The sequence below is a fragment of the Echeneis naucrates genome, chromosome 19, assembly GCF_900963305.1.
Source record: "Echeneis naucrates chromosome 19, fEcheNa1.1, whole genome shotgun sequence".
Taxonomy (NCBI): domain Eukaryota; kingdom Metazoa; phylum Chordata; class Actinopteri; order Carangiformes; family Echeneidae; genus Echeneis; species Echeneis naucrates.
In genome coordinates, this window is record NC_042529.1 from 1,505,374 (window position 1) to 1,515,607 (window position 10,234).

A 10,234-nucleotide genomic window follows, 5' to 3' on the forward strand; every position below is an offset into this window, starting at 1 on the left:
ATGAAGATGAAGATGAAGATGAGGAGGATTTCTCACATCTGGACTGGCTCCCTGTCAGCAGTCATCCTGGACTGTCCTCCGTCGTCCGGTGTCTGGCTGTAATGGGCCGGTGGAGGCAGCAGCTGGAGTCACAGAACTGAACTCCTCCCATTACAGACTCTGACCCCCCCCCATCTCCTTCTGTGATTATTTGACAGTGTAAAACACCTTTTCTTTCCTTTGCAGTCCAGAATGGATGATGTGGTTCTGTTGTTTGTTGGTTTGTGTGTTGTTGTGTATTGTAATCACTGTGTTTTCCTTCTTGGAAAATGATTTCTCCTCTCAGCAGAAATATTTTTCTGAGTTTTTTCTTTCAAACTTTAAGTGTACTTTCCAAGAAAAGGGCCATGCTGCCTTCAGGGGCACTTTGTAAACACCTGTATCTGAGGAGAGTTGTAAATTGTATTTAGAGTGTGGATTATCTGAGTAAATTTACTAAAGTACTTGTAGTTTAGTGTTCACATTTTGTGTTACTTTTCAAAACTGCTGATTTAAGGTGTTATTTTTTACATGTTGTGTTTTTATTAAACTACATAATTTAACCATCTGTTGCTCATTTTCAGATTAATATTTTACAGATTGATTGGTTTTCACCTCGTTGCCCTCAGATAGAAAATCCAGGCCTGTGTTTGTCCTTTTCAGGATTCTGATTCCAAAAAAAGTATAAAGTTTGCACCAACAATGATTGCATCTGAATTTATAGAACTTTATATTCCATAATGTTTCTATTGCTATTTTAAAGCCCCCGTTTGTAACTCAGTCATTTGGTCATGTTTGTGTGAGCACTTCACATTCATTTCAATTAAAAGTACAACGTCCAGGCTTTAAATGCAGGTATGTTTGATTTTACTATTCAGGTGGCCCCTAATGGAAATGCTGTAAAATACACTCTTTATATTTATTTTTGCAGAAAAGATCTCTCACTAACTCAAATTTAGTAGCGTCAAGTGTGAATATTTGATATGGTGTCCACATAAAAAGCCAAATTGATAAATGTAAATGTTAACACAAAACAAATGCACAACAAATTTAAGAAAAACCCCCCAGGTCCAATGAAGGAGAATTACCTGTTTCCATGATGTCCCTGAAGGCACCGTCACGGGCCTGCTCACGTGTGCAGATGTTCCCACAGCTGTTTTCAATTAATTGCCCCCTGGCGGGAAACCTGTGGGGCATTTGGGCAAAGCTGCCGTTTCCTGACTTTCCTCTGTGACCATGAACGTCTCCACGAGGGGGCGCTGCAGGATGGCTTTTCATGACGTCATTCCTGAGGTGGGTCACGTGGTGCGAGAGAACGTCTGTTCAGGTCAGCTGGAGAAGTTAATATTCGTACAGAAAGTTTTATTATGAAAATTTGATTAAATGTAAATAATTCATCATTTGGAGTTTAATTTATTTTATGGTTTTATATTAAAAAGCACCTCAGCGTTCCCTGTAATTTATCCTGAAGTGTATTTTCTGTCCTTTCTGAAGGCGCAACGTAAAGAAAATTATTTTTCAATGATTATGACATTGAAGTTTGCAATGACGTCAGATTTTCATCAGAAAAACTGACGATCACATCTTATCAATAAAAGTGTATTTTTGAGTATACGATCATTTTTAGGCCACAGCTTCCATCAGACATGAAGACACGACTGAAGACGCTCATTATCTCAGAGACAAAGCAGAGGCATTTTAAAGCAGGATGAATTTATTGAATTGTCAGCATCGAAGCCCTTTAGCGGTTATTTTTCCTTCAGCTGAGGGGGCAGAGTGGAGGCTTAATGCAAATTAACCCACATTAGAAAAAACAACTGTTTGGCACACAAACAACTCAATTAGTTCAAGTTGAACGCCACAAAAAGGAGGCTCGACATCAACAGAAGCAGAAAGTCAAACTGACACATCGCAGCTACAAGATGGTGGTGAAGATATCTAACGTTGAACAAGAAGGTAGAGCTCCATGTGGTGTTTGATATACTACAGCTCTGAACGTATCAGACTGATGGTTTCTCCTGAAACAGTCGGATTTATTCTTCTTAAAGAACACTTCAGATGTGGGACCTTTAAAGAGCCACAACAAGAGTTTGAGACGGATTCAGTGATAAGAACTACATCAGCGGCATCATCAGTGAGGACACCAGACGCTGCCGGGGGTCGAACAGAGACGGTGCTGACTTTGTAAACGGCGTCCACACTGATTTTTAGAAGGTTTTAGAAGGAAATGAGCACGAGGACATGAAACACAGAACACTAACAACAAAAGGGGCGGCATCAAACGATGTTAAACATCTCACACATTGACAGCTTGTGAGTCCTGCAGCTTCTCAGACATAAAATGATCATGATGTTTAGAATCTCATTTCAAAACCGCCTTCTTTTGATGTAAGACGCAGAACGGCGTTATGGAGGTTAAGAGGATGTAAACTGTGACGCACTAAAAACACATTTCTACCATTTCATTAGGAAAATAAACAGAATTTCAGTTTCTACACACCGCCTACTGTCACATGATCACAGCAGGCCCTCATCAGTGTGAGTCTCTGTGCCGTGACGTCATCGACGGTGTGTGTTCAGTGTGTGAACATGGTGTTGTGCGAGCAGGACGTTGATTACAGGCTGATGTGTGTGTGTCACCCAGCTGTGACATGACAGTACTTTGTGTGTGTGTGTGTGTGTGTGTGTGTGTGTGTGTAAACATCCCTCAGTCGTTCAGTGCACGTGAAGTCTTCTTTCCCTTGTTAATCCTGGAGCTAGCTGTGCTAACGGCTAAAATAAACACTTTTAAAGGAGAAGTTCAACATTTCAGTTCCACAAACTGGACTGTATAAAAACATGTCAGCTTTGGATCCTAAAGCTAAGCTAATGCTAACTTCCATGTTATTCTGACTTTAGCATATTTCAGATGTTGTATATTTCAGAAAATGTTGAAGAAACCCTTTCAAAGCTGCTACAAAGCTAACGTTAGCATCAACAGCTGTTTAATTATCCTTGTTTTCTTCTAATAATGTGAGCATGCTAATCAGCTAGCTCCCTCTGTAGCGTCATGTAGCATCTAGAAGCTGCTCGAAGGACTTTTAGTTCTCGTCTGCAACAATTAATTTAACCGGCTCAGAGCATACGGACACACAACAACTCACTTTTTCATCTCAACATTTGTTTGGAAAGTCAAACTTTTGGTCCTCATGGATTTTTTGTTTGTTTTGTTGTTGCCAAGGTGATAATTTAAAGGAAGTGCACACATTGTTAGTCAAACAAACATGGCGCTCCACCTTTACGCTTTGATTATGATTTTAGATCCAACTAATCACTAGATCATATTAAACTGTGCTGAGTCCAGACCGTCCTGTGTTTGGACCTGCAGATGTCGACACAGTCAGGTGAGAAGCTCATCGGAGGACGAGCGTCTGGAAATCTACCTGTGACTCACACTCACTGGTGACCGATCGCTGTTGGTCGTTTTTTGCTTATGGCACACTTCAGAACGACCGTGGAGCGCGGCGGAGACGTGTTACTCGGCCTTGGATCCCTTGTCCCCAGAGGGACGTCTGAGGTAGCTGTTGTAGAAGAACCAGGCGAACAGGATCAGGTAGCTGAAGTACATGAGCGAGCCCCACGTGATGTTGTCCAGGTTGGACGGACAGTGCACCTCGTGCATCCAGTGGTAGACCAGGATCACCACCGCCAGCCCCATCACCATCTGCAGGATCTGTGTGGCCGTGATGAGCATGGCGAAGGATCGGGGCACCCGCAGGCCACCCGCCCGCACCGCGTAGTAAGTGTACATGAGAGAATGGACGGCGTAGTTCATGGTCATGAACCAGCCGCCGCCGGCCACCTGGTCCTTGTAGGAGTACCAGGAGTAGAGCAGCACGGTGATGTGGTGGTACCAGTGCAGGAAGATGAGCCGCTGCTTCCGGAGGATGATGAACATGGTGTCACCTGGAGAGACAGAGGACAGGATCATTCTGACTCTGAGCCCGCTGAAGAATTACCACAGATCTCTGTACAAACTACAGCACAGCCGATTTCTGAGGCTCATGTGTCCGGTAGTGAAGTGGAGCCCTGAGCTGAAGGGGGATGAAGAGTCACTTCCTGTCCGCAGCCGAGGAAATTCTCCGTATCAATCATACGTTAATAGAATATTCCTGCTTTCTCAGCATCATTTCCCGGTGCAATCAGCTGGTTCTGACCCGACAGAGACCACGAGAAGACATGGTTAGCCCCGCAAACGCAGAGGCAGCGTCCGTGTGCAGCGAGGCAGCTCTTAGGTTAATTGCTGAGATATTTGCTGGAAGCTCTGAGAGCTCCGGGGAACAAACCTCAGCAGCCACTCATTTTGGCTGCTGAGGTTTATGTCCTGCAGGTCCGGAGAAAGATCCAGAACTTCCCTTCTGCTCTTCCTTCAGGAAATCTTTAATGGATTTCAATTAGGATTCAAGAGGCACACAGACCTACAGTCCTCTGTTAACCAGAGAGACGGATAGAGCTGCTGATTTGGTGACGACAGAACGTTGAAATGGCTCTTTTTCCAAACAACGATTAAAAGGTACAGTGGCCTCTAGATCAGCAGATCCTGAACGTTTCAGCTGGATCAGGGAGCCTTACCCAGCTCAGGGACCTTGCTGAGAACGAAGGCGTAGGCCCAGAACTTGGTGACGGAGGCGCTGTAGAAGCTGGTGTCACACACCGACTGTCTGAAGCCGCTGTTGGTGAGAGCGTGCAGCATGTAGACTCCAGTTCTCAGAGCTCCTATGATGCTGCAGAGTGACCACAGACACACACACACACACACACAGTCATCTCTAAGATGCTTTCAATGGAAATGTAGACGTCTTTAATACGTTTTTGTCATTATTGTTGTCGGCGTGAAGAGCTCTGGTGTGTAATCAGTCAGTGTGGATGGTCGCCTTTAAGGACAAAGTACACACACTGATGGAATTACATCGCAAACATACACACCCATAGACAAACAAGACAAAGTGCTACACAAAAAGTGCTGCCATCAAACCAAACCCTTCATCTGGTTTAAAGGTTTTTCTCCAGGTGATAAAGTGACAGCTTAAAGTGGAACTTAAACAAGTATCACTCCACAGCCGAACAGCTCATTCACATAAAAAAAACCTACTGCTGCCATCATTTTTTTTATTGTTTTTGAAATTTAAGTAGATCTCCTCCTCATCATGTTTTCGAATGCCTAAGGATGTAGGATGATGATGAAGTGATGATTTGGATGATTTGGGGCTCATCAAAACCAGCTCATAAATATCTTGTTTCATTTTCTAAAAAGAGGCCTGTCTGTCTCCTCAGCAGCTGCTTGCTGCAGATTCTGCCAATTGTTACTCAAGCAGGTGGGGACTATTTTCTTCAGCGGATGAATAAATAATGTGATAGTGAGAGTTTGCAGCAGCTGGGTGCTGACATGGAGGTGCGTTGTCATCCAAAATGCACACTGTCCTGTTTTGCGTGCAGACAGGGATTAAGATTAGAGCGTGGGCTCAGCTCACCGCCACTTCCACCGGCGTTGGAGCTGTGAGCTGAGGACTCACCGCCCCCCCGCTGCACCCTGCCCTGAGCTGAGGACTCACCACCCTCACCGCCCCCCCCTGCTGCACCCTGCCCTGAGCTGAGGACTCACCGCCCCCCTGCTGCACCCTGCCCTGAGCTGAGGACTCACCACCCTCACCGCCCCCCCCTGCTGCACCCTGCCCTGAGCTGAGGACTCACCGCCCCCCCCGCTGCACCCAGCTCTGAGCTCTGAGCTCAGGACTCACCGCCCCCCCGCTGCACCCTGCCCTGAGCTGAGGACTCACCGCCCCCCCCGCTGCACCCTGCCCTGAGCTGAGGACTCACCGCCCCCCCCCGCTGCACCCTGCCCTGAGCTGAGGACTCACCACCCTCACCGCCCCCCCCGCTGCACCCTGCCCTGAGTTTAGGACTCACCGCCCCCCCTGCTGCACCCAGCTCTGAGCTCTGAGCTGAGGACTCACCGCCCCCCCTGCTGCACCCTGCCCTAAGCTGAGGACTCACCGCCCCCCCTGCTGCACCCAGCTCTGAGCTCTGAGCTCAGGACTCACCGCCCCCCCCGCTGCACCCAGCTCTGAGCTCTGAGCTGAGGACTCACCGCCCCCCCCGCTGCACCCAGCTCTGAGCTCTGAGCTCAGGACTCACCGCCCCCCCCGCTGCACCCTGCCAAGTGGGTCACGATCTCTGACACACCCTCCCGGCCGTGTTTAGGCTTTTATTGTGTCGGTATGAGGGAAGCGCTCAGTTACATGCAGCATCTGATGCTTGTAATTGTGCGTGTGTGCTTCTCACGTGCAAATTGGATTTCACATAAATGACATAGCTCTGCAGCATTACACTAATCTACGTCCTCTCAGCTAGCGGCATGGAAATAAAAGGCACTCATCTTGTTCAAAAGGGCTCAAATCGAGTCAGAGAACGAGGAGAAATCATCCACCGCACCGCGCTGCGGGAATGATTCCCTTCATCATTGATTATTATTTTCTTAATGATTCATCAGCAAACTATTGCAGCTGGCTATCTGCACGACTCTCTCATTTCCTTCACTTAGCTCTTTACCTCGCATAAAGGAAAGGAGGAAGGGAGAAAATGTTGGGAGACAAGAATCAATACGTGTGGTACGCCAACAAGGATTTATATATTGATCAAGCTGCATTAATTGATAGTCAGTTTTGTAAATATCTTTCTACCCAACAGCTATTTTTATCTTAAAGTACAAAAATAACAGGTGAAAGATGCCATTAATCAGCTTAATGGTTAATTCTTTCATTAATCAAATATACATTTAACACCAATCTAATCTTTGGAAAGTGCCGCTGAATCTACTTCTAGTAAAGGGCCTGTCTGACAAAGACTTCCTGGCTCACCTGAAGATGGCCAGGCTGAGCGACCACAGCACTAGCGGGCGCCGCAGGTTCAGCTTCGGCCTCTCCCTCATGAAGTGCTGACCGCCGAACACGAGAGCAGCGTACAGGCCGCAGAACATGAACGCCTTGCTCCTGCGGAGACACAGCAAACAACATCATCAGTGTCAACAGCAAGATAGTTCAGTTACATTTACAGTTGAATTTACAGCTGTAAAGATCGTTGCAATGTAAATACACTAATACAGAAAGAAATGGAACAATCCTGGTTCTTCACTTTAACACAGGAGGATACAAATAATCTGGATTTTCCAACATGAACTTTTCAGCAAACATGAATTGAGCTTTGCACGAGGAGGAACAACACACACATAAAGGAAGTGACCGATGCACGTTTGAGGGATTTAACTTCTGCTGCTTTGGTGATATTTAGTTTAAAGTTTGATGTTTGATATTTGTCAGATTCCGCTGCTGACACTCAGATGAGCAAAGATGAAAAACTTCTGTTGACTTGACAGCACAGAAAAAGTGGCTGACAGCCACCCCCCCCCCCCCCCCCCCCCAGATAAACCCTGAATCACCTCATCGGACACTGAAACACAACATGGTTCTCCAGAGGTGCTGCTGTTACGTAAAGATGTTACACAAGATGTTCACCACAAACAGCACTGTGTGTTATTTGACTGCAGGACAGTTCAGGTGAAATCTGTGCAAGTTTAAACACCGAACGTCACACGTCGGTTTGTGTGTGTGTGTGTGTGTGTGTGTGTGTGTCTGAGGTGGTTTTGGAAAAAAGGCCAGATGACAAATCCAGATTGACACAATAACTGTGAGGCTGAGTGAATGCTGCTGCTGCTGCTGCTTGACCCAGTTAAAGCTTCAGGGGTGTCTGATCATCGTCCCCAGTCCGACCCACAAAAACCGTCCACATTAATTCATCAGTCTGCTCCTTCATTGATTACGTCATTAATCTACAAAATGACAGAAAAGTGAGATCACATTACGTCTCCAGATAAAATATTCACCTTCAGCAGAGACAATGGTGCTGATTGATTAAAGGAACTGGAGAGCTCTGAATGGGCACACTTCCAGGAACAAGTGCACGGAGGAGGTGTGTGTGTGTGTGTGTGTGTGTGAGATGAAGAAACAGCTATCATTGCAGGCTAAAAGGTGTCCGGCTCGTTAATACTGCCTGAGAACAGGAGCTGATAGGACGGAGGACTCCTCCCTCTCTGCAAACCGCAGCGCCGCAGTGCAACACGATGCCTGCGGTGCTTTAATTACACTGCTGAGCTCCTCATCATCTGTGTGTGTGTGTGTGTGTGTGTGTGTGTGTGACCTCTGCAAAAAAACAAACAAAAAAAAAGAACACGGAGGGCAGACAGGTGATGGTCAGAGCTCCGTGTCAGCTCTGATTTTTCCTCTTTTAGTTCAGAGTTCCTGATTTTAACGAACATTTCTTTGGCCGGAGTTCAGGCTGTGTTCGGAGCTGTCGTGGTGGAAAAACACAGAGCAGATCTGAGGAAACCGTCGAAGGCGGCTGACACTCTGCGGTTACTCCCCTCCCTGAGCCTCCCTGAGCAGACGCTTCACGGCGCTCTTTCTTGTCATCACAAAGTGAAAAAATGTTGTCTGTCCTGGTTTCCCTGAACTGCCGATCACTCCCTCCCTGAGAGAGGAAGCTGTTTGTGTGAGCAGCAGAGGTGGCCCATTGATATTCTGATCCACACACACACACACACACACACACACACACATGATTTGGGTTAGAATAGACACCTCACAGCTTGAAGGAGCGAATGTTTTGATTAGATGTTAAAAGAAGCGGGAAGACTGACAGGAAAAAGATGAAACATGTGAAATGACGTGAAATGACGTGAAATGACGTGAAGGCTCCTGCACAGTCTCTCGTGCTCGCTGGTTTTCCTGCACACATTCGGTGCATGCCTCTCCCCTCCGTGCAGCCACAGACCCAGAGCCGGAGGAAGGGCCTCTTTGTTCCGCCTACCAGTTCTCCTGCATCCATTCGTGGGCTCCCCGCTCGTCGAAGCGCCGCTCGAAGTCGAACCCCTCCGTGTCGTTCATCTCCGCTGGCCGGGTCTGGGAGTCTGCGAGGTGGGAAGGAGAGCCGGTCGACTGACGCTCTTCCGCCGGGGTGTCACAGGTTCGAGTCCGGCCGGTCAAAGGATGCCGATCAACGGGCGGAGACGGTGACGCATGAGCTTCCGCTGCAGACCTTCAGAATAAAACCGACATTTTATTTTTGATTTAACAATTTGTATCTCAGATTTATTATTAATAAAGTAAGAATACATATATTTTTTAATCCCACAGCCCATTTTCACTTTGAGAAAACGTCAATTTAAGGCTGGATTCTTTTCTAAATAAAGATAAAAATGTATAAACATGTCAAAATCAAAGTCAGAAGTACTTTAGGTTCATTGAATAGAAATATAAATACGGCTGGCTACATGTTCATGTTTCCTATTAAATTACATTTACATGTTGTTAAATTGTAAATATGAATGTTATCATATGAAAATGTTGAACACAACAATTTACTGGCAGTGTTTCCCTTTATATATATATATATATATACATATATGTATTAAAGAATAAATCATAATCCATAAATAATCCGTCGTCCTTTATTGTGAATGTGAGAGACTTCATTTCCGGTATGTCTCGTTGAAGCAGTTAGAGCACGTTCGTTTGGGGGCGGGGCTTACCTGTGACGTTTCAATGTTCACGTGTGTCCCTGCAAAAATTCCCAGAAATCTTCCAAAGTCTTTGTGGACTTATCAAACATCAGCTGCTGAGATCTGTGCAGTAATAACTTTATGACCCAGATAAATACTTTATCTCTGCTGGTTAATCTTTACTCTGATTATGAATATGACCATCGTTGTTTCTGTGAAAAGCGTTGTTACATAACAGTCCACTGAGCTGTACCAGAGATCTGGACCGACATGAAGGCATCACCTTCTGTCCAGCAGGTGGCAGCCGAGAGTCAGGAGTGAAATGGAACATCCAGATTCGGTCGTTTAGGTTCAGAACGTTTGGGTCCATTTCATCATGAACTTCTGAGGTTAACTCCGCCCCCTGCTGGCCAACAGTGACACTGAACCAACTGTCAACATCTGTCATAATTAAGACAAACTGAGTTAGTTTGAGGGGTGGGATGTCGGGGGGGGGGGGGGGGGGGGGGGGGTGAGGGGGAGAAGGGGAGAGGGGGGGGGAGAGAGAGGGGAGGGAGAGAGGGGGGAGAGAGACAGGGGGAGGGAGGGGGGAGGTGAGGGGGAGTGGGGGGGGGGGAGAGAGGG

The 10,234-nt window shown here is 46.5% G+C and overlaps 1 protein-coding gene across 1 annotated transcript; it reads right to left on the reverse strand.

The window, feature by feature from the left end:
• Positions 1 to 1,719: 1,719 nt before the first annotated feature.
• Positions 1,720 to 9,096, reverse strand: LOC115059838 (elongation of very long chain fatty acids protein 6-like). The gene is made up of 4 exons (XM_029527556.1): positions 8,920 to 9,096; positions 6,915 to 7,046; positions 4,630 to 4,781; positions 1,720 to 3,963 (listed from the first exon to the last, which is right to left on the reverse strand). Exons 1-4 carry the CDS (start codon positions 8,994 to 8,996, stop codon positions 3,533 to 3,535), a joined length of 792 nt encoding a protein of 263 aa, XP_029383416.1. The 5' UTR covers positions 8,997 to 9,096; the 3' UTR covers positions 1,720 to 3,532.
• Positions 9,097 to 10,234: the final 1,138 nt, after the last annotated feature.

What these genes read in the sequence shown, in the direction of transcription:
- LOC115059838 (XM_029527556.1), bottom strand. Translation starts at nt 8,996, where the DNA reads ATGAACGACACGGAGGGGTTCGACTTCGAGCGGCGCTTCGACGAGCGG. An exon ending in GAATGGATGCAGGAGAACTG is followed by an intron (nt 7,047 to 8,919) that starts GTAGGCGGAACA and finishes GTGTCTCCGCAG; the next exon opens with GAGCAAGGCGTTCATGTTCT. An exon ending in CAGCAAGGTCCCTGAGCTGG is followed by an intron (nt 3,964 to 4,629) that starts GTAAGGCTCCCT and finishes CTGTCTCTCCAG; the next exon opens with GTGACACCATGTTCATCATC.